Source organism: Emydura macquarii, unplaced genomic scaffold (assembly GCF_026122565.2).
Source record: "Emydura macquarii macquarii isolate MOO-44397 ecotype Brisbane River unplaced genomic scaffold, CSIRO-AGI_Emac_v2 contig_2636, whole genome shotgun sequence".
NCBI classification, from domain to species: Eukaryota; Metazoa; Chordata; order Testudines; family Chelidae; genus Emydura; species Emydura macquarii.
In genome coordinates, this window is record NW_027132773.1 from 22,838,759 (window position 1) to 22,864,262 (window position 25,504).

The following is a 25,504-nucleotide window of genomic DNA, read 5'->3' on the forward strand; positions in this document are numbered from 1 at the left end:
AAAAGGACCAGTGGTATTTTATATACACACAGTCATCATCTCATGGAAGTGGTGATTGTCCAAAAGTTGGCAGTTTCCCCCATTTGAGGAAGTTGGTATAATCTCTGCCAGTTTTTCTAGCTGGTTTTTGCTACCTCACCAGCTTGACCCCAGTCTCCTCTGGATTGCATCTCAGTGAACTCATCCTCATTCAAGCCCCGATCCTGGCAAGATACCGGGTAAGTGGCTGAACTGCACCAGCCATACATTTACACATGAGACTAAATGTGTAAGTGGGGATTTTCCATGCTGAAAGCATCTAAGGGCTTGTCTACACTTACCTTGGAGATTCGACAGCAGTCGACTGGAGTTACGCAAGCTTTGCAAAAAACTTGCGTAACTCCCGTCGACTTCTCTGCTTCTGTTCTGTGTGCCGTCTTCACTGCACTGTGCCGACGGGAACCATGTTCCCGTCGACGCAGCGCTATGCCACTTGAGAAGGTGGTTTTAATACATCGATTTCTGGATCGACTGAACGGGTCTTCACTGACCGCTCAGTCGATCCAGAGAAATTGATCTGACGGCGGCAAATTTGCTGCCGTCAGTGAAGACGTAGCCTAAGTGAACTGGAATGTTTCTCCTCCCTCTTCTGGCATGTATGTGTACGAAGAAGAGTAAGGGCTTGTCTACACTTGAAACACTATAGCAGCTCTTCAGGATCTCCCATTGGTGTAGATAATCAATGTCCCTGACAGGCAGTATCTAGGTTGATGGAAGAATTCTTCTATTGACCTAAGGCTGTCTACACCAGGGATTACGTCAGTTTAGCTACATATCTAAGGGGGGTGTCAATTGTTCACACCTCTGAGGGACGTAGCTATGCTGACGTAAGCTCCCCATCTAGATCATCCCTTACTGTTGCTCACAGGGCAGTGACCTGAAGTGTTACACCATCTTGAAAGAGGTCTTAATCTCCCATTCTTTCTCTTGTAACATTGTTTCTTGAGCTGTCCCATTCGTTTTCTCCATGTTTCACTATTTCCTGCATCTCAGCACAGTTTGCTCCAAGCTAGAGTAATGTAATGCTCAGAGAGTTCCGATGAAGTAATGCTTCTCTGGACTAGATAGCAAATTGTCTGCAGCTTTCATACCTCTCCCCTTCCCCACAGAGGGTGAGATGTACTGTGGTGTATTGAACGATCTTGACTCTGAGTTCAGTAGCGGTCAGAGTCATTCAGCACCTTATGGGAGCCCCGGGTGCAAAGACTAAAAGCATTGTTTCTTTGAAGCCCACTGCAGAGATGAAGATTGGGAGTCCTGAGTTTACAGCTGAACCTCTGCTTTTCATGAAGTAACTCATTAGAACCTCCTGCTGACCCAGAAGAATTACTGTTTTAGGATCTTTGTTTAAACAAGTACAAAGGGCCCAACCTTTCATAGACTGAGCACCCATTGAAATCAGGCTCCAAATGTCCTCAAATACTACTTCGCTTTACTTAAAGGAACTTCCATTTTGCAGCTCTGCTTTTGTTTTATTCAGCTTTCATTTATTATCTTAACCATATGAATATTAATGTTTTGCAGGAAAACAGGCTGCATTAGAGCCATTTGTTTTGCTGAATCTTTTGCCAAACTCAACGGACAAATATTACACTTATAATGGGTCTTTGTCGACTCCTCCTTGTTCAGAGACAGTTGAATGGATTGTGTTTAAAGATACCATTAACATTTCTGAAAATCAGGTAATTCATTTAATCCATGTGAAAGAAATAATTGTTCTTATTTGCAAGGAAAAACAGTTTTCATGTGTGTGGTAAAAGTGCATAGCATTAATTTCTAGCCTAACAACCTAACATTTCTTTTATCTAGCTTTTCACTTGTATATGTTCCAATTAAAATCTATTTGTGTGGTAAAACTTCCCCCGCCACACCGCCCCCCTCCCCGTTTTTTTTCCTGCATGTATGGCTAGATGCTGATTTAAACTATATGCCTGTGCAAAAGTAAACTGCTACTCCAAAGAAAGCAATTAGGAAGCAGTGGAGGAATTGTGACTCAGGGTATGTCTGTGCTGTAATTAAAAAAGCACAGCTGGCCTGTGCCGGCTGACTCTGGCTAGCAGGGTTCAGGCTAAGGGGCTGTTTAATTGCGTGAGCTCGAGGCTGGACTCTAGGACTCTGCGAGGTGGGATGGTCCCAGAGCTAAGGCTGCAGCCCAAGCCCAAACGTCTACACAGCAATTAAACAGCCCCTTAGTCCAAGACCCATGAGCTAAATCAGCTGGAATGGGTCAGCTGCAAGCAGGGCCAACCCTAGACCAAATTGCGCCCTAGACAAGGCACATCTTCAGCACTTCTCCCGCCTCCAACTGGTAAACTTTTTAATATCTTATTTGTTTTATTGCATTTGTAGCCCATTTCACAACTCTGATGCATGGATGAGGTTTCATGTTGCATCAGCGCATCAGCTAAGTTATGCCAGTGATTGTACCCGGAAAGAATAAGCTATGATTTGACATTCTTGTCAAATATTTTGCAACAAAAACACAAGAGTTGATTTTGAGTAAACTAGCCAGTGCCGATTCAGTTTCTCACCATTCTCAAGCACTCTTTCACAGTGTGACTTTGAGAAGGGTCGCTTCTGCTCATTTACTGGAAACGTCATATCCTCGATTTTGCCCAGCCCTTTCAAAATTGTATGATCAATATTGGCAGAGTTTAGGATCGCTGGCCATAAAGCAGGATGTGAAGTATCGATTTGTGGTGTGCAATTTTTTTCACTGCTGTTTCTGCCATCATGTGAGACTGATCCTTCTATATTGTTTCTCTCCTTTTCTGTAAACCAAATGTTTCTTTGTCATTGCTGTCCTTTACACCGTCAGGAAAACTGGATGATTCTCCATCACTTTCCTCACATTTTCATTCCTATCTTCAAGTAAATCTGCGAATTCCTCAGTAATAGGACTTCCATCATTTAGGCTTTCTTCCTCAATTTCTTCTGCACTGGGACGATCGCTACTGCCTAAAGCCCAATCTATGTTGCTCTGTTTCAGATATTTTACCATCAGATTTGCCTCTTGCTGCAAACTAGATTGTAATTGAGCTTTTTGCTACCTATATTGAGCTTCTAAAGGCTTCTTTGGGGGCATCTTTTATTTTCTATGGGGGAAAACAGACAGTGTTAGGGAGAGCAAAAGTCTATGTTCCACAGTCTTAGAAAGTCATCAAACATTAAGTGTTAAGCAGGGCAAAAGAAGTAATAGTATTTCTTTTATATTGTTGAGTAGATAGGGGCTCAATAGATATCTCTGGCTTCTCATTAAATATGTCCTTTATTAGTTGCTACTTATACTTTTCAAGTCTTAAAACCTAAGTACACTTTCAAAATTAAACAATAAAACAGGGTTCACAATATCACAGCTGTGCTACCACTTCACTTCAGTTTGTTCTTACATTTCACTGACTGACTGGCAGTACCCCATCCCTCATACACCTGCATGGGCATGGCTGAAAACATTCTAGGTTTGAGGAAAATATAGTTCTCAGAAAGTTTGGCAGGTTCCATGAGATTCTACAAAGATCAGCACATTCTAGGAGGTTAGTGAAAAATGAATCCTCATACGGAATACCTGGAACATTTTACTTCAAACATTCTATTTTTCCTTTTGTTGCTAATAACAAAACCAGCACCCCAAGCCTGGTGCCCCCCCACCAAGCCCAACACCTCAGGCAGTCGCCTGGGTTGCCTGCCCCTAACTCTAGCCCTGGCTGCAAATGTCTAATTGCAGTGTAGGCTTACCCTCAGAGGTGTGTGTCTGAATCGCAGTGCTTCCTGCGATTACTCCTGAGCTGAGACAGTCTACACATCTCCTTTTTCTCAAAGTTGTGCCTATAATCAGAATCCAGTTAATTTTTATGATTTCTTATGGGAAGTGCGCTGTCTTTTATTTTTCAGTTGGCTGTATTTTGTGAAGTCCTTACAATGCAGCAGTCTGGCTATGTGATGCTGATGGATTACCTGCAAAACAACTTTAGAGAACAACAATACAAATTCTTTGGACAGGTGTTTTCCTCATACACTGGCCAAGAAGAAATTCATGAAGCAGGTATGTATGGAGTAATTACTACTGCAGGCTTCACGGATTACAAGACAGTTTTAAGTACAACTGTTGACCCCAATAACAAGATGTTGTTTTAACTTGAAGAAGAAAAGTGTAATAACACACAGTGTTTTTGTGTATAAGTCTATAACTGTGAGGCTATGTCTAAACTACAGACCTTACAGCGGCACAGCTGTACCACTGCAGCTGCGCCTCTGTAAGGTTTCCCATGTAGCCCGCTCTATGCTGGCAGGAGAGAGCTCTCCCGTGGGCGTAATGAAATCACCCTGAACCAGCGGTGGTAGCTATGTTGGCGGGAGAGCAGTCAAGAGTGATTTTTTCACATCCCTGACCGAAAAACATTTTACTGACAAGAATGCTAGTGTAGACAAAGCCTAAGAGACAAGTTAGTGCTCGTAAAAAATGCTCATTTGAGTACTTGAATGTGCTGTATTTGAGGAGCACTTGTTTTGAACAGGTAGTGGATAAAGATACTAGAAGAACACTCTCATTGTTCTGAAGTGATCTTAAGGAGCTCTGAAATGCTGAAATGTAAAAATTAAAACATGAATGGCTAACTTCAGTAATAAATGGAATTATATGCAGTTCATTTCCTATTGTAGTTAGCAGAAGAAAAATCTTTGGCTTCCCTTCAATTAACACAGGAGAAATTGCAGCATGAGCCTTACTCAAGTGCCCATTTGAAAAGTTAAAATTATATAATAAGGAGATTAGGACCAAATCCTTCCCCTGTTGGAGTCAATACAATCTCTCATTAGGGAGTAGGATTGGGCCTTCCATTTTTTATTATTATTATTATTTATTATTACTAATACATATTGTTTGTTAAACTGAGTGGAATTGTCTTATGGGGGCTAAAAGGCTCCTAGTGATGGGAAATATATTCTCTATTGAATTACATGCTTGGTTCAGAAATGAGTGGTCAGGAATTTCCGTGCAGCCTCACCAATACTGGCAAACTTAACTTGGAGGGATTATTTTGTTTAGGTTGGAAAGCATTTCATTCTCTAAGCCTGCACAGTATTACTTGTAATTTTCATATGTGCAATATTTTTCATTAGGAGTAAATTTAAATACCTAATATCAACGAGGTCGCACTTCAGGGCCCAATACAGAAAGCTTGCAAGAAAATTTAGTCCTTTCTGTCCCCAGCCCTAGCAGAAATGAAAATCTCTTTGTCTAACATATGATCAGTTGTTAATATAAATCTGAAAATAATATTGACAAACACTGAGCTAATTGCATAACATTTCAGCAAATGTACTCCTCTGTTGGTGTCTTATAGGATAAATGTGCCACTGCTGGGCCCTACATCTCAGCCTCCCCTCCTTCCAACATAGAAACTGTGTGGAGCTAAGCAGAGCTTGACCATACCAATCTTCCACTGGCATAGGGTCCATTAAGGACCCTAGTCCAATGGCAAAAATGAGAGCTGTTGCTGGGCATCTCTAAGTGGTGTCTGGGCTGGGACTGGCCCTCAGAATTGGAGTGCTGGAGCCAGCTCCCTGGTTCATCTTGGAACTCTGGAGCAAGATAGAAATGGTCACAGTATTTGAATTTAAATTTAAATTCAAAATCTCAAAGTCAAGCTCAGTCAAACTCTTGGGGCTCACCTGATTCCACATCAAAATTGAAACCAAACCAAACTTCAAAATTCACATGATTTTTGGGTTGTGATCTATTTGTGTCAGTGGCTATCTTTAGTCATGAATTGTAAAGTGCTTAAAAAGAAAGTTCAATAACAGAATAACAGAAGATGCAAGCCCATAAATCGGTCTAGGTTCCCTCAAAACTAGACCCAAAGTCACTCAAACTGTTCATGAATTTCAGAGAAGCTTTACACCAAGCTGGTATAAATTCCTACTTTGTAACCCAACATGAAAACAGATCAGTTTTGTGTGGATTTGGACGGGTTTTTTGCAAATATTTCACACAGCTCTGGATAGGACTTTGTTGCATGAGTGTACGGCAACTTTCTTCTGTTAGCTAAGCCAACAATTCCTCTCTGTTTTGACTTAAAATAATGGTGTATTACATGGAGCCCAGAAACAATGTACTGCAGGATTTTACAGTTTGGGTTGCTGCATTTTGTGGCATGTGGTATGCCGCCTCATCAAGCAAAAGCCATCTCAAACTGACTTTCAAGCAATGACATGCCACGCCGGCTGAAGTGTGCCACATGTCACACAATGTGTCTCACACTTTGCAAATACCTTTTCCGTTCAGTTGTGTTATTATGTACAAGACAGTCTGGAAAAAAATAGTTAACAGTTCCTGCTCATTAATAACATGTATTGAATCATAAATAGATTAATTACGCAGGAAGAACAGTAGCCAGGCCATTCTGGCAGAGCAATTATAACTGTACACTGCTTCAGAATGTGTCACAAATCCACACAGTGCCCTGAGTGCTGGATTTTGTGTTCAAAGCTCAGAATTAAATGGATAAGGTCACACACGTCATTATTTTTTTAGCATCAGCAAAGTGATAAAACCTCTCAGAATTAGACTGTGCCTGTTCCAAAGAACTTAACTAGACAATCAAAAGACAGGGCACACTGGGCAGTCCAAAGAGGGAACAATTTAGAGAGGTTTTTTTTGATTATTTACTATTTATTTCATTATAAACTCGCTTTTTGAGGTATGTTTTCATGAGGTACATGAATGAGGAGAGAATGGTGGCTCACTGGGACAGGGAAGTCATTACACAAAAACAGGGTAACATCAAAAAAGGCACAGAAGGCCTGATCCAGTGCCCAGTCAAGCCAAAGGGAAGTTTTCCATAGATTTCAATGTGTATTAGGTTAGACTCAGAGGTGGATGTGGAAAAGGCACAGACCTAGAGGTGGGTATGGAAAAGCATTGAAGCTGGCATTATTAGCAGAATGTAGAGAGCATAGGAGGCAATAATTGGCTTTATTTCTTGAAATTCCCTGAATGTGGTTTGGGGGAAGTGGTTTGGGGGTGTTTCTCACTGAGGTTAGTAAATTTAAGTCCTCAGACTAGCAGCTGTCTGGAACACCACTGGTTTTGGATATTGGCTTTGCATGTATTGTATGAAGGTGTTTCAGTTATTTTATCTGGTCTTCATAGCTCAGTTCTTCTCCTACACAAACCCTGTTGCTCTGTGAGCCCTGCTATGAAGCAGTCTTTTCTCCCCATTCCCCTTGCCTAATCCTCCCCACATCCTCCAGCTGCTTGGCTACTTCTTTCCAGCAATTCTCCCTGCAGCTGCTCATCTTCCTCTCACTAGCTTTCCCCCACTCAGCTGATAGAATGCTGGATCTCTGCCTCTTGCATGTTCTGGGCTCTGTATCCCCTGCAGTGTTTCCGACCCTCACCCCTAGCAGCTGTTAGGGCTGTTGTCCTGTGCCAGCTGGCAGCTTCTCCTTCTCAATCCTGCACCTCCAGTACTTCCCAATCTGCTTAGGCCTCTTCTTCCTGAATCTAGGTTCTGTGATTCACTGGGGCAAGTCTCCCGGCCCCATCCATCTGGTCTCATTGACCATCTTAGATTGGTTTTGGTTTCCTGTTCTTGGGGAACCTGTTGCTCTCAGGGTTGCTGCTTGTGCAGAATGGAGGGGACCTGCTGATTGACTGAACTGAACTTTCCATTAGATGATTTAAAGTGATTATTTAAACTTTATCATCCTTATCGACAGTGCTCACTTGTAGGAATGCTACAGCTACAACTTGCAGTGAGGGTGACTAAAAAGATGTAACCACTTGATAATACATAGGACTACCAAACCACTTTCAATTTCAGCCTCCCCCTTTCATCATGAAAAGACTCTGAAGTCCCATGGGAAGAGTATGGTGGGCCAGTTGCTTCCCCATACTGCCAGTTCAACAGAGCCCTGAGCACAGTGCTGCTTCCTACCCACTGACAGCATCCCTCATATCTTTGGTTACACTTCAAAAGGCGAACATCTCTGCTTATTTATATTGATTTCCTTATGCCATCTGGTGGGCATGAGCTGTAATAGCAACAGTTGGCATGATTTAATGTAATTGAAGGTGGTTTGAAAAGACAATTTATTGTGATTATTCGCATTTTCTCATATTATATCTAAAGGAATTCACTGTAATGAAGATACTAACGCATCATCAGAGTACATCCAAAATATGGAAATGGGCACAGTGATAGGTTTCAGGATAATGTTTAAGGATCATCAGTGTGTCATGAGGAGAAAGAAAAGATATTCTCATTAATCTTCATTGTTTTATTTGCTCATACAAAAAAGAACTTTTAGAACTTTGCCCCAAGTCTGTTGTAGAGGAGTTTGCTTTTGCAAAACAATATGTAGTTTGAGTGCAAGATGCAAATTACAAAGGTAATTAAAAGTTCAAAGTCAGTTCCTGTCCCTCTATTGCAAACAGCAGTTTTGTCTTCACAAGGTTTGCCCTCATGGAATCTTTGGGGAATTTAGCTGCTGAAATCTAAAAATTCTCAACTGAGCATGTGTGAAATATGATTTTTCAAAAGCTTATAACTTGGCCAAATTTGGATAAATTTTCACACAGATGGCAAAAGGCATATATCGGTTTACAGCTATGGTCCTCAAGCTATTTAGTATTGTGGGCCGCATATGCAGCTCTCTATGTGTTATGTGGGCCGCATCCACACAATATATATACTACCTGTACATCTACAAAAAAATTAGGTTTAGTATTTGTTATCTGACAGCAATGCAATTCAAGTCGATATAGTGCCTTTCATTTCAACACTGGCAAGAGCATTTTAAATTAGCAAAATAAGTCAAAACATCAACTATTAATATTTGGGGGAGGGGGAGGGTGAATAAACCGGTTTCTGTACTATAGTCAGGATTGGTGTAGGCTGTTGATCACTGGGAGATAATTGTGAATCCCTGAGCTCAGTGCTTAAAATGGCCTGGGAAAAGCATGTGTGAGTGGCAGAGGGAGAGGTCTATGATAATCCCAGCTGAAATAAATGTCCATGCACTTTGTAGGGCAGTGCTTACAGTGCACCCTTCAGTGACCCAACTCTGTTTTTAATTCTTTTTTGCCAGGACTATCACCCCTTGCAATTCTGCCCACTTTAAGCCTTGCCTGAGCTGGGCCCACGAAACAGTACTGTGCTGTAGTGCAGGGGGCAGTGTGCCTGGCATGTGTTGCACACATCAACTCTGTGCCCTGGGTGCCTCTCACCTGGAGCTCCTCTGAGTTGGCAGCATCCCCATCTCCTTCCCCTCTCCACTGTCCCCTGCCCCTGTCCTCCTTCGTCCACTCCTCTCGCCCCTTCTCTTCCTCCCAACCTATCCCATCCCCCTTCCCTACTGTCTCTCAGGATAGAGTGGCAGCCCTGAGATTACCACAAGCACAGAACATTAGAGTTTGTGAAAAGAATATTAGATTGGATTCCAGGATACTGGTATCTCCTAGAAGTAGGATTACAAGATGTAGTGGAAAGTGATATCTGAAAAGCTCGCTCTATTAATTTCATTGAAGATTCTTATAGCTATCCCGGGCTAGAATAGAAAATAATATTGTAAATATTAAACCCTGGACTAGGTCACTTTACTCTTCAGTGTAAGGTGACCTGGTCTGTCGTCTTTTAGTTAACCTTTGCAAAATAATTTGTATACTAAATTATTGTGATTTAGTCATGTACAGATTAACCCCATAGGCCTTTTGTGCTAATTTACACTACACACTGGTCCAGTTCACAGGTAATTTAAGTAGTAAAGTGATAACATTTGATTTTCCCATGTAATTTGTATTACATTTGTATTCAATCACCTGTATTTTTGGAAGAATATTGAGGTGTTAGGCACACCTGGCATGAAAAGGTTGATGGATGGGAAACATAAAGGGGCATAAAGCACAACAGAGTTACTCACTAACTAACTTTTATTTCAGAGGGGAAATTTCAGTCCCACAAACATTTTCTAATAAATAAATGTTGAACTTCATATGACTATTTTGTATTTGTTCTTGCTTCTCTTTCTTTTTTCCTTGACTCCTTCAGTTTTCTTCTCTCTCTTTTTCTTTTTCATCTTCCATAGCGCTCTCTCCCTGAGAGTCATATAATGATTACTAGGGACATTAAAAAGAATTTGAATTTATGTAATCTCTTTCTTCTGAGGATCTCAGAATCCTCTGCAAACAGTTGGTTAAGCCTAAGCCACTGTGAGGTAGGTACTATTATAGCCATTTGATCAACTTTTACATAGGAAGATTAAGTGACTTTCTCAAGGCCACATAAAGACTCTGTGGAAGAGTCAGAAATAGTACCCAAGTACTCTGAGTCTTATGTTCTAACCACTACACAACACTGTCACATAATTGGTATATTCTTAACCCTGCCTTCACTTGCCCCTTGTCTTCCTCTCTCCAAAAGATAGAGCTCTGTATTTATGGATTCAAACAAACTTGCATGGAACACTTACATTTACAGGGTTACACTTTAAATTAAATGTATATTGTTAATGTCATAAATAACATGCAATAACTGGTTCTGGAATACAGAGGCAAATTTATTATAATGCATAACAATCAAATCTTAGCAGATGACAGACATTAAAGGGAGGCGGTTATTAGGTGGTTACAGCACAGAATTGGGAGTCAGAAGTACACATTCCTAACTCTCCCACTGACTTGATACTTGACCTTCTTGTAACTTTATTTTTATTGTTTTTATATAAAATATAAACACAATGGAACAAAATATATATAAAATATGCGTAAGATGGAAATAGTATATCAATAACAAAATGTAATGCTCATTATTTTCAAAACCTGGGCGGGGGGGGGGGACGGGGGGGGACGGGGGACGGACACAAAACAAAAACCAACCTGAACCTGTAGAGGTCAGGCAGAGCATCAATTATTAAAGTGACTAAATAAACCAATATAGATAAATAAGTGAGAACATAACCTAGAAGTATCAGGGACTAAAGTACACTAAACTGCAAACGAATGCAATAGTTTCATGTGTGACCAAACATCCTCATGTTTTTTCCAAGTGTTTCTATTAGATAGTCATTTTTTCTATTAATGTAGTAGTAGGGAGTTTACTAAGCCAGCCTGTGTATGAGGGAGAAATTGCAGATTTCCATTGTTTCAAAATAACTCTTTTGCCACTAAAATAGTTACTTACAATCCATTTGATAATGTTAATTGGCAATCCCAACTCATCTAGCACCACTAAATTGCAAAGCTTGGAGAAGGAAAGATAGCATTCACATTCCAGGAGCACATTCTAAGAACATTCATGGCAAAGTTTTAAAAGGTAGATTAAGACATCTAGCCTTATTCTGAAGACACATATATCCCCGTTGATATTGTAGAACCACATCTCTAGGTCATGGTCTGTATTTATACATATTAGATACTGGTTAGTTTTGAATGAATGTATGACACGCCAAGGCTGTCAGGTATACAAAAAGATCTATAATTAAATATCATGTGTCTTCCCAAGTATATTTGTAACAGAAAACAAAAAAAAAATACAGACTTAAAACAAGTCACTATGGACATGTTTAGATCCCTGATTGGTTCAGTTCCATCTACTCGTTGCTTCTGTATATTATCTAATAATAGTCTAAACATCTCCAATGCAATATATTTTAAGTCAAATACTATTCTGTAAATACCATTGGGTATTCTAGAATATGTATGATATATTCCTATCTACAAAAGTTTTTAGATATGCATACAAACACATATGTGTATGCATAAACATATATACAGACTCATCACATGTAAATTTACAAATAGTCTGAAAATCAAATATAAACTAGTACAAAATCTAAAATATGAAAAATACAGCAATATAAAAGATCATATTCATAGTATGTCAAAAGCCCTGCACAAATTGAATATCTATTGCTATTTAAAGTTTGGATTATAGTTTACTTTACATGTTAGGAGTATTGACTGTTCCAAGGACTTGTGGTTACCATAACATGATCCATCAGACACAGAGTTAGTGTCTAGCAAGTTGTGATGATTAGTGCAGATAATATTTCAGTCAGTAGATGGTGCTTAGTATGTTAGTCTTTGAACTGTCTGCCAAGCTCCAGAGGGAGTTTTATGAAATCTTGTGCAATTTCTTAAATCCATAGCGAAGGTGGATGGATACTTGATGGTCCCCTTTCGAATTTGCTGTATGCCATTGAATGCAGCCCTCTTTTTGTTAAGCTCAGCTGAGAAGTCAGGAAGAAGAGAAATTTTATGGCCTTTGTACATAAGGGTTTGAGCTTTTCTGGCAGCATTTATTAATGTTACTTTATCAGCTTGAAGATGATGGGTCTGGGCTTATTAGATTCCTGCCTTCTAGTACCAGGCATTTGATGAACACTTTCAATATCTAATGAGGGTTACTAAGGGTCCAATTTAAATATGTCAGGGAGCAGCTTCTGAAGAAAGCTGATAATATACTTCTCTAAACCCTTGATAGTCCCCAGGAAATGATGGTTGTTTCTTTTAGATCTGTTTTCCAAGTCATCCTGTTTTTCTTCCAGTTTGTCTAGGCTAAGCTTTAAGGAGACAATTTCTTCTTTAATTTCACAGAGTTCTATGACAGTCTTTGTAGCACATTTTTCAAGTGAGCCATTCGGGATTTTACATCATATAAATCTTTAGAGAGGCCATAAATAGTTTTTGAGGTATTCTTTCAGTGCTGTGATATCCTGTGAGGTATTCTTTCAGTGCTGTGATATCTTGACCTTATATTCTGCTGTGGCTTTGTGGAGTCCTTAGATGATTCAGGCTTACGTCTTTTTGTTGCCTCTGAATTTTTGCACTGGAATCCATATTCAACAGTTTGAAGTTTATCCAGAGGACTAATTTAAACATGTATGACAGAAACCTATTGCCTATTTGCTAGGAAAATTGCTAGAGACAAATTGATATGTGGGGATGAGGAGGCCGGGACTAGACATCCATCTTCCTCATGGGTTCCATGTGACCCCCGACACTTGAACTTTGGACAACTGACGATGGCCCAAAACTTCAAAAGTCACCCCAAGTTTTAGATTTCGATACTTAGTCTAAAAATATTAAGGAACCCAAAATTAAAATCTACTTTTGAAAATCTAGAGGTCCAATCTTGGCTTCACTGACGTCAATAGCAAAACATTCCATTTACCTCAATAGAAGTAGGCTTTCACACTACGTATTTTATCAAATTCTGTCCTCAGTTGCCCAATCTGTAAAATGAGCACAGTATTTACCTACCTCAAGAGGTGTGTTGTGAGGATTAATCAATTACTGTTGGCAGATAGAAATTGTTTCATCCTCTGATGAAAACTGCTATGTAAATGGAAGATATATGATATGTAAATGGAAATTTTAAAGGAGCCAGAGCAACACAGAAACACATATTCCACTGAGTCTTATGGGATTTGGACACCTCACTCTGCTAGGCACCTTTGAAGATCTCAGCTGCTATTATTAATATTCTTACTGTTAATTAGAACACATAATAATTTGTAGGAATGTTATTTATTGTAAAAAAAACATATTACAAAACATGTAATAAAATGCAGATATTTATGAAGCAATGCATAGTTCCTCCTACTAAATGGCTTCCATTTTCACAGATTCATGAAAGCATAGAATACTAGTGACATTTTTTCCTGAGAAACATACTTAAGAATCTTTACACTTTCATTTTGTCACCTACTTTTTTTTTTTTTTTTTTTTTTTTTTTTTGGTAATCATGCATCCTTCTGGGTATACTAGTATAAGCAGTTAGTTCTAACACAAATAATAAAAATAATGTTATTATCTAATTATCATGGGACTTGATATGAATCTTTATCAAAATCTGAAATAACTCAATGTGTGATTGCACAATATCAAAATCTCTTAATTCTCTTAGATAATACCATTAAAAAAGAAAAGAAAAAATCCACTTCCACCAATTGAAAAATCACCAAACATGAAGTGACATAAGTAGATCTTTGGTAGTTTACATTTACATGGTTTAGAATTTTAGGAACAGATCAAATTCCCATGGAAATTAAAGGAAAGAGATACACTAACTTCCATGGGAATTGGATCAGATCCACAGTGCTCAGAATCCCTTGTGCTGTTTATAAATATAATTCTGTTTTTAGTTTGCAGCTCGGAACCAGAAAATGTCCAAGCTGATCCAAAGAACTATACCAGCCTTCTTGTTACATGGGAAAGACCTCAAGTTGTTTATGATGCCATGATTGAGAAATTTGCTGTCTTTTATCAGCAACTGGAAGGAGAAGACCAGACTAAGCATGAGTTTCTGACAGATGGGTATCAGGACTTGGTAACTTTAAAACTCTTCAAGTTTCATACAAAAGTGGTGGTGGTGAAGCACTCACAGAGAATTATTCTGAGGGATTAAACTGTGTCAGGGACCTGAGCCAGTGAGAATTAATATTTTAGCTGCTGCTCATAGAAGCTTTGCTTGTATTCTTGGCTATACAGCCACAGAGACAAATTTAAAAAAACCTAACAAACCAACCAGCAGTCAAAACAAAAACAAACAAAAAACTACTTGGGAGAGAGCTACCATCACCTACCTAAAATTGCTGTTCCTAGTTGTCTGTAATACCTCAAAATAAAGATTATGTGGTGTCTAACTCAGATCTTGTTAGTCACAATACACTTTCATCCTGCAGTAAGCGCCTTTGCCCCAATGATCTTTGATGTGTAGGATGTTATACACAGGTAACTTATGAAAAATTCAGCATCTAAACAACAATCCATCTGTGACTACTATAAATATGACTCACTGATTTATAATTTGACAGTGCTTCACCAACACAAACAATTACATTTATCCCCTTTGAAACTGCATAAGCTTCACAAGGAAAACTGAAATCTAAAACTAATATTCAACGTAGAAAAATATAGTCTCTCCGGTTATTCAGCCTCTTGCCAGTAAGACATTTCACAAAATCAATTGATTAAAGTTTTGCCTGTTTTTCTGGCTATAACATGTAAAAATGATATATTAGAATGTTTCACGTGAGAGAATGTTGATATCTTCCATTATTGTTTGCAATGTTGTTGTAGCCATGTTGGTCCCAGGATATTAGAGAGAGAAGGTGGGTAAGGTAATATATTGTATTGGACCAACTTCTGTTGGTGAGAGAGACAAGCCTTGTGAGCTACACAGAGTTCTAAGAGCTCAAAAATCTTGTCTGACTTTCACCCACAGAAGTTGGTCCAATAAATGATATTACCTCACCCACCCTTGTATCTCATATGAGAAAACCTTGTTCTAAGAATAAAATAATCTAACATTTTCAGAAATATGCCAAGGATTCACATTTATGTGATTAAACATGATTTTTCTTTTAGGGAGCTATTCTAAATAATCTGCTGCCCAACACAAGTTACGTTCTTCAGATTGTTGCAGTTTGCACTAATGGTCTATATGGAAAATACAGTGACCAAGTCATTGTTGATATGCCTTTAGATGATCCAGGTAAGTCTCCTTTTGAACACAGTAGTAATTTTTAGCTAAATATCTGTATTCAGAGAAACAGCTTGCTTGCAAACCAGTTAAAAATGCTTAACTATCAAAGCATACTCTCATGGAATTTCAAAATCATTGTCGTTAAACGTAAATGGTTTACTGAGGTGACTTTTATTCTGTCACTCATTTCTGTCATGTGTTCCTTTATATAAGAGCATTGTCATGTTGATTTTTTTAACCATAATTTCCATGATTTCCAATTATATGAATGATTTTGAACAATAAACCTTTGGAATGTAAAGCCATTTGCAAATTGTTTCACTATAGTTCCAGCACCCTTCTGCCTCCTTAAATTAATCTACAGAATAAAAATGTAAAGCAAATAAAATAAAGGAGGTAATATTAATTTAAAATACATATCTCATGTTGATTTTGAAATTTTATTGTGTATGACTACTTGGAGTTTGATTTCAAAGCATACGTGGTGATGGAATTCCCTTGCTTCTTAATGTTGGATTGCGAAACTCAAAAGGGCTAACAATCAAATCTTGGTGATTTCAAAGCCAGATTTAACTCCTCTGTCCATAAGTAAATGATAGGTCATTTTAAACCAAAAGAGAGAGGCTTGTCCTTGTCCTTCAGTCATTCCTTGAAGTCAGTGGAAGATTTAGGGCTTAATCCATTTCCTATGGAAGTCAGTGGGAGACTTCTGTTGACCTCTTGGATTGGACTCTGCATGTCTTGATCATGGGATCAGTCCATAATGGCCTTTAGCATATTCACACACCTCAGTTTTGCTTATCATATGAATCAGATTGTTGTTATTTTTAATTCTGGGTTATAAGGGTGGAATTCTGCCCTCAGTTGCATCTGTGCAACTCCAGTGAAGTCAGTGGAGCTACAGGGGTGTACCTGAAAGCCCAGTTTGGCTCATAATCTTAAGATAACCATGTTTTTTCATTGATGATAGAGAATATAAGTATTTTCATTTTTCTGCTTGTTGCATGTATTGTGTGAAAGTAATGATATATGAACATAAGATAATCTGTTTTTTTATGTTGGGACATTTTCGGTTAAAACACAGATGCTTCCAAAGCACATCTAACCTATCTTTCAAAGACAATATATCTGGAAGAATGTGTTCCTAGGTCTTATTATGCTAATATTTACCAGAGCCTTTATGCTCTGTATTTATCTGCATCTTCGTAACAGAAATGAGGAGAGGTTCTGTCAATGTAATTGACATTTCACTTCAGTTTGTATCCTATCTCTAGCCCCTTGATATTGGATTCCCCTACTTCTCTCCAGCAGAGTTTTCCCAAATTGTGCTTCAAAAATCACATGAAAGGGGATTCCATCTTGAGACATCCATCCATGTCTATACTATATCAGTGAGTGGGTTTGGAGCAACGTGAGCCCCAATTGGGCAAAGAATCCACAAACACAGACCCTCATTCCTGTGTCAAGTCCCATTGGACTTAAGCAAGGCACCTCATTTGCAGATACCTTTAGAGGATCAGGGCCTTGATTCCAGTGTGACTCCATTTGGATTGAAGTCAACAGTTCATGTGCTTTCCACAATTAAACAATGTTTAATTCAATACATAAATGTACGTTGGTGCAACACAAACATTGCAGCTTTAAACACTCAGAAGCTAAGATTCTCATAGTAAACTTGAGCCCTGTCATATGCCTCTGGGGGTCAGTGATAGTTTTGCCATTCACTTCAATGGGGGTAAGAGTGAGTCCCTTACATTGCACATACTTACTCTAAAAATTAATTTCATCCTCCATCATATCTATACAACTCACATGGACATCACTTGGAGTTTTGTGTGCGTATTTGAGGGCAGAAATTGATCCATTGTATATTATGTTTATCAGCGTATGGTCAAGACTTGAGGTTTTTATTCCACTTTATGCAAGGAAAATTCCTGATGATTTCACTTTGAGTAAGAAATGAGTAAAGGAGTAAGGAATTCAGGATCTGGCTCATAAGTAGTAATATAAAAGACATACCTATGTGCAATATGAACAATTAAAGTTATTATAAGAACTTTGATTTTTTCATTTGCTTCCTTTTGAGCTTTTAAAACGGTAATCTTAAAGTTGCATTAAAGTAAATTCCTAGATATACATTTATCATTTCCCCATTTTTTTAAAGAAGAAATCTGAAGAGATTAAAGCAATGTCTATACTTATTGCAGTGTGTACTTCCACAGATGCATATGCCAAAATGATTGAATTATGAAATTCTACAGTGAAAGAGCAGTGTAAAATCCCTCATATGTAGTCAGTATCATTAATACGAAATTACATTATTCCCTAGTCTTGTAAATGGTATTTTACATCCAGACAGAGAGGGAACATGGTAACATGATACAGAAAATGTTCATTCACTTATAAACTCAATTTATTTATTTATTATATCAGTTGCATTTGAATGAACAGTGCTGAAAATATTAATAACAGACATGAGAATGTATTAGTCAGAAAAAGAGATGTGTTCATAGAAACTTGTATGTTCCAAATATAACGCCAGAACTGATTTTGTAATCTGCTTTATAGATTGCAATGATATATGAAATGTGATTCACAATAATAAGATCAAAATATTTCCCAGAACTTCTGTTTGTGAATATATGAAAAAAACATTATCTTTACCTATGAAGAGCTGAAACAAAATTGATTCAAATTCAGTATAAGTAACTTTCATATTCAAGAATTATTCTGAGTATGTCAGCCCAATTAGGATGAAAATCACTTCAGTGTCACCTGAACAAATTCAATGTCATGTTAAATGCTTCAGTAGAGCTTAAGTCAGGGGTGTCAAACTCATTTGCTATGGTGGGCCAGATTTGAATTAAATGTACTTCAAGTAGACCATACATACCATAAATCGAAATACTAGGCAGAACCATTTTTATGTAGTATATTTTATTTGCTAGATATCAACGATATAAAAACTGCAGTAAATTCACTTCTAGAACTACTACTATTTTACGATTAAAAGAATCGATCAATGATTAAGAATTATAGTACTGCATGATGCCCCAAGACCATACTGTCCCTCTCCCGCCTTTTGGAACGCTGTGTTTCGTGCACACAGCGCTCCACGCACTGCCGCCAGAATACACAGATCTCGTGGCAGCGCGTGACGTAGTCTCTGGCATCAGCGCGTTGCCGCGAGATCTCACGGCGTTGTACTCTCTGGCGGCAGCGCGTACTGCCGCCAGGGGCCGGACCAAAAAGGTTGGCGGGCCGAATGCAGCCCGTGGGCCAGATGTTTGACACCTCTGGCTTAAGTGATACAAAAGGCTTTGCATGGGCATTCTGCTTGGGGGTGAATTTCAGCCTTGGAGTACATATTTTTAATATAAGGGCTGTTTTAGTACTTCTGTATTATATATTTTTGATTTACCCAACACCTGCAACCAGTCTTTTGTTCTCGCTTTTCCATTATACTGACCACTTTGTAAGAGAGAGACCTTTTCATAGCCTGCCGCACCTCTTCAAAACATTTCATTCTGTGAACCATCAATAAGGGCTCTGCAGACTACAGGTGGGAGCTAATGTCAATGCTTACAGAGTTAGAGTGACATAAACTGCCATACGTCAATCTAACTATGTAGTGTAGACCAAGCCTTAGACTATTACATAAGAGGAAAGATCTTATCATGGGCCAGTTTCTCTTCTAACCGCAGACACATACTACTGGGTTCTAAGAAATATTCCAATCTGTGGAACCTCCAGAAGGGCTCTGCAATCCACTGGTTTCCGAATGATGATCTAATTTGCATGTGTTTCATTTTTTACATAACGTTCATAGAGTTGTGAAAGTTTTGCAGTAACTTTCTCTATAGCTGATACTATTGGTGCATAAATACTTTTACCAATATAAGAAATTAGACTAAATATATGTTCTCCCCTTGTTCTGTGTGAAGAAGTCAACTGGAGTTTTTCATTTAAAAAAACCCCCAAAACATGATGGGATATGACTCGCAAACTTTGGTCTCCTATGTGGCAGCTCACGTTGGCATCAGTTCTTTGTGAGGGCCTTTATTATGCAATGTCTTTGTAACTTATCTTTATGAGGGATTTATTTCATGAAGAGCACAAAGGGCATCTGAAATGTTTCACTTTAGGAGGGCTTTTGTGATTCTTGTGCTGATGAATGTGGAAAAGATAATAGAAATATAATTTAAATGTAGCAAAAATGGTTTTTATTTGTGTTCTTGCATTGTTACATATTCTGTATTGTAGTGTAGAACAAAGATAATTTATTCTATGTTAATTATTGTTAAATTAAATATAGAACACATTGCTATAAGGGATGTTTTTTGGAGATGAGCTGACTTTAAATGTAGGGAATTTTTAGTTATCACATTTTCCTTTCGTCCTTATTCTATCATTTCTGCAGGAATCATTAAACTCCAGTATTATATAAATTCACTTGAAAACGTTCTAATAAATTTAAGGTTTGAATTTTTCCAACAAAATCTAAACTTTAGAATAACCAATTTGCAGTTAATGAAGAAATCAAACATACCTTGTTTACTAACCTACTACTGAGTTTTATTTCTGTGTTGGGAAATATTACTATATTACTTATATATATTATTGGTTCAAGAACACAGTATTAAGATTAGCAAAACTATAATAACTGAATAAATGTTGCTGACAAATACATTTATTTTGTTACCATCTAATCAAGACAGTTTCCATGAACACATCAGGACAAAATTGTAGTTTCATTCTGGTTGAAACAGAGGCTATTGAAACCTCTTAGTTTTCCTTCTAGTGAATAAAATTTGTAGAGATGTTTTACATCCATTTGTATAATCACTGCATTGTTTTTTCTTCTAGATAAAGGTCAAATGATAATATAGATATTGTTAAAAAACATGAAATCCTAAAGAAAACATTGATTTTCATTATTTGAAGACAAAATTAATCCTGACAGCAAAAAAAATATGTATTTCTCTTTAATGAAAGGCTGTTTTAAAGAGTCTGTTAACCACATAATGTATGTTACGGGGCTACAGTATTAAGAATTTTAAAATCACTATCTAAAAATTTAAACAGAAACGATTGAGAAGCCAGGGAATATCATCATCTTTTTCCCCCTTAGCCTTCTAGCCTTCAGAAAGACACAGGTAAGATAACTTTTCTATATTTTGTTAATATGCCACGAGTTTAATTCAATAGTTGCTACTTATAAAATGCTTTCATGGATAATTGTTCATTCCGTATTTTACATTATATAACTTATCGATAAAAATATTTTAGCTTGTTAGTGTGATGGAACCTTAATTATCCATTGGTCCAGAGAGAGAGAGCAAGAGAGTCTGACTCAATAGCACAGTGTTTAGGACCCTCACACCGGATATGGAAAACCTAGGTTCAAGATTCTGCTCCAATTAATATTTAATTATTTCTGTAAAGTGGAACAGCTCCAACTGGGGAGGTTTAGGGATATCTGCCCCAGAAGAGCCATTTGGCTAGGGCACTCACCTATAATGTAGGTTCAAGTACCTATTTCAAATCAGGTAGAGCAGGGATTTGAACCTGCGTCTCCTACATCAGTGCTCTTAGACACTGGACTAGTCTGGAGTCCCATTTCCCTGAGAATGATCTGAGTGTGGGCTTCTAGGGCATAAGCTGGCTTAGGCATCTAACTCCAGAAGAAAATAAATGGCTGAGAATGTTGAATGGAGGGAGATGCTTATCTCTGGCCCATCAGGGAGGCACCTAAGATCCAATGGAAGTTAGACATCAGTACCTTTGAAGATCTGGGCCTAAGCCTCTACATTTCACTCTTGCTTCCCCTTCAGTTTGCTGGTTTCTGAGGCTCTCCTCCATAGGCATCTAACACTCCCCATTAGGAGCCTGGGCACCCAACTCAGGGCTGAGGATTCCGTGAAGCATCAGGATACTTAGGGGTTAGGCATTGCAATGCTCAGCAGACCAATGTCTATGTACCTTTGTGGATCTGGTCCTAAGTCGCTTTTGAAAATAGGACCTAGTCTCCTTCATCATTTAGATATTTTTGAAAATGTTACCCTGGATCTAATCAGGAGTGGCCACTTAAGATACAGGAGTGCAAAATAGAGAAGTATAACTAGTTTGTGATTTATTTTTGGTTATGGCTCTAATAGTGTTCCCATTAAAGTCAGTGGCCATTGACCTAAATGGGAGCATTGTACGCCCATTATGCTGGAGCATCACCTTTAACTTTAACTTATTAGGCAGGGGAAAAGAAATTGGCAAGTAATAACTAATAAAATATTAATGCAGCCAAAACATTTTGGTTCAGGATGTGCTAGTAATGCAGATGCAGAATAACTGTTTTTCAGAAGGATCCGTTTAATTACAGATGCATAATACCTTTTCCTATATCTGTTCATAAGAACTTGCAACATATCTTTTAATGCCTTCATATGATCCGTTATGGTTTATGATTGCAGGCCAAATCATAATCCATTGAAATCAACTGGAATTTTGCCTTTGACTTCAATGGGATCAGAATTAGGCTGTGAATATGGGTGTAGACTATTAGATCAAGAATTATAATACTAAGACGGTCTCTTACAGATTTTCACAAAGTTGCCTATAAGAAGTCCAAGGACAAAATGCAAATTGTTTAACCAATAATGCAATTTTAAAAGTCCCTTTATAGAATATTTTTCACTGCATCATAGATCGTAATGGCACAGGACCTGACTCCATGATGGAAGGGCTACAAGAAGGAGGTTGCAATAGTAGCAAGGCAGCCACAGCCTTTCCTCCAGGCGATTGCACAGCTCAAACACAGGGCAGCAGTGTCCCCGGAGGAAAAAACAGAAAATACATTATGCACATGTACACAAGTGTGGGGGGATGATAGGTCGGACCAACAATACCCACCATGGGTAACATCATGTCATCTTCCCCACCATCACCATCCCAACATCCACTCCTGGCCACCTGTGGAGCGCACAGATGTATGTCAGTCTGATCCCCTCACACCCACCTTCATGTGTATCTAAGATGTGTTACTTTCTCCAGAGTGGCGTGAATTTTGCTGCTCTTCTCCCCACACACAGAACTCACTACACAAATGAACTAAAGTTTGCACATCTTTTATTCATTTGCACATACTGTGCCAATCCAAATTTGCATGGGGTTATTCTGACTAGTAGTCATATGTACAGGCAATTGTCTAGTCCCACCTGATGTGACACTAAGATACAGCTATCCTTAATGTTTCCCTCAGCAGTGTAGGCAGGTGCATTGATGCTGGCCTACCAAAAAGCAAAACTTTGTAGGGAAGGATTGCAGACCAGACTCCATGAGCAAGCATTTCAAAACAGGTTAAGAGGAAGCAGAAAGCCTACAGGGAATGGAAAATGGGAGAGGTCAGCAAGGAAAGCTACCTCTTGGAGGTCAGGAAGTGCAGGGAAAAAGTGACGACTGCCAAAACCCAAGCAGAGTAAGACCTTGCAAAGGAAATTAAAACCAATAAAGCTTCTATAGCCATATAAATAAAAAAAAACCAAGGAAAGAAGAAGTGGGACCACTAAGCATTGAGGATGGGGTGGAGAGTAAAGATAATCTAGGCACGGCCCAACACCTAAATGAATACTTTACCTCAGTTTTTAATAAGGGTAACAAGAAGCTTAGGGGGTAGTTGCAGGGTGGCTAATGGAAATAAGGATATGGAAGTAGAAATTACCACATCCAAGATGGAAGTCCAAATGGGACCAAATTGAGAGGCCTGGACAATCTCCATCCACAGGAATATTAAAAGAATAGGCATGTGAATTTGCAAACTCAATGGCAAGGATTTATAATGAATCCATAAACACAGGAGTCATACTCTATAACTGGAGAATTGCTAATATAGTTCCTATTTTTAAGAAAGGAGAAAAAATGATACGGGAAATTACAGGCCTGTTAGTTTGACATGAACTGTATGAAAAGTCTCAGAAAGAGAAAGTAGTTAAGGACATAAAGGTAAACAGTAATTGGGATAAAATTCAACATGATTTTACAAAAGGTAGATTGTGCCAGTCCAACCTGATCTCTATCTTTGAGAAGATAATAACGTTTTTAGATAAAGGAAATGCAGTAGATCTAAGCTATCTGGATTTCAGTAAGCATTTGATACAGTGCCACATGAGAAAATATTAGTTAAGTTACAGAAAACAGGGATTAGTAGAAGAATTGAAAGGTGGATAAAGAACTGATTAAAGGGGAGACTACAGTGGATCAGACTGAAAAGTGAACTGTCAGGCTGGAGGGAGGTTACTAGTGGAGTTCCTCAGGGATCAGTCTTGGGACCTATTTTATTTAACATTTTCATTCATGAGCTTGGCACAAAAAGTGGGAGTGTACTAATAAAATCTGAGGATGACACAAAGTTGAGAGGTATTGCCAATACGGAGGAGGACTGGAATATCATACAAGAAGTTCTGGAGGAGCTTGAAAAATTAAATAATAGAAATGGGATGAAATGTGTAAGTGCAAAAATCATACACTTAGGGACTAACAACAAGAATGTTTGCTATAAACTAGGGATTTATCAATTGAAAGCAACAGAGGCGGAAAAAGATCTGGGTGTATTGGTTGATCACAGTATGACTATGAGTCACCAATTTGATGCGGCCAGGAAAAAGGCTAATGCAATCCTAGGATGCATCAGGTGAGGTTGGGAAGTGTTATTGACATTATACAAGGCACTGGTAAAACCTCATCTGGAATGCTGTGTGCAGTTCTGGTCTCCCATGTTTACAAATGATTAATTCAAACTGGAACAGGTGCAGAGAAGAGCTGTTAGGATGATCAGAGGAATGGAATACCTACCATATGAGAGGACACTCCAGGAGCTTGCTGGTTTAACCCAACCAATCAAAGGCTGAGGGGAGATATGATTGCTCTCTATAAAAATTTCAGAGGGACAAACACCAGGGAGGTAGAGCAGTTATTTAAGTTAACCGCCAATGTTGACACAAGAACAAATGGATATAAATTGGCCATCAACAAGTTTAAACTTGAAATTAGACAAAGGTTTCTAACTGTCAGAGGGCAGTAGTGGGGGCAAAAAACCTAACTGCCTTCAAGAATGAGCTTGATAAATTTATGGGAGGGATGGTATGATGAGATTGCCTACAGTGGCATGTGGCCCATCTGTGACTGCTACTAGTAAAAATCTCCAGGAGCAGGAGATGGGGAGGGCTCCAAGTTACTACAGAGAATTCTCTCTCAAGTGTCTGGTTGGCAGGTCACACCAACATGCTCAGGGTTCAACTGATCTCCATATTTGGGTTCGGAAAGGAATTTTTCCCCAAGGCAGATTGACAGAGACTATGTGTGGTTTTCGCTTTCCTCTGAAGCATAGGGCACAGATCATTGGCAGATTTAAACTAGAGTAAATGGTGAAGTCTGTGTAACTTTAAATCTTTAAATCATGGTTTGAGGACTTCAGTAACTAAACCAGAGGTTATGGGTCTGTTATAAGAGGAGGCGAGTGATGTTCTGCACCCTGCAATGTGCAGGAGGTGAGACTAGATGATCACAGTGTTCCCATCTGGCCTTAAGATCTAGGAGTCTAAATAAAAAGTAACGTGTGCATAATTCCAGTGGCACAAAGGGTATGTCTACACTGCAACTGGGAACATGCCTCCCAAGCCCGTGCAGCAAGACTAACACCAGCTCACTAAGATAGCAGTGTGAATATTGTTGTAGTGGCAGCAGCTCGGGCTAACTACCTAAATTCTGGCCAAGCATGGACTCGGGTGGCCAGCCTGAGCTGCCACCAGTGCTCCAACATCTACACTGCTATTTTTAATGCATTAGCTTGAGCAGAGCTAGCACAAGTCTTTCTACCTAGGCTGGGAGGCTCACTCCCAGCTTCAGTGTAGACATACTCCAAGGGGCTGAAGCATTCTTCAGCTAGTACTGCTGGTTCTTTTCCCCTTCTGCCTGTCCCCCCAGCC

At 38.7% G+C, this 25,504-nt stretch overlaps 1 protein-coding gene across 1 annotated transcript in view; it reads left to right on the forward strand.

Moving 5' to 3' along the window:
* The window catches only part of PTPRZ1 (protein tyrosine phosphatase receptor type Z1), a 183,533-nt gene that overhangs the window by 104,306 nt on the left and 53,723 nt on the right, over positions 1–25,504 (forward strand). The window contains exons 7-10 of the mRNA XM_067563972.1: positions 1,564–1,721; positions 3,931–4,081; positions 14,185–14,369; positions 15,410–15,536. Of these exons, the coding sequence (XP_067420073.1) occupies positions 1,564–1,721; positions 3,931–4,081; positions 14,185–14,369; positions 15,410–15,536 (621 nt within the window). The remainder of the gene's footprint in view (positions 1–1,563; positions 1,722–3,930; positions 4,082–14,184; positions 14,370–15,409; positions 15,537–25,504) is intronic.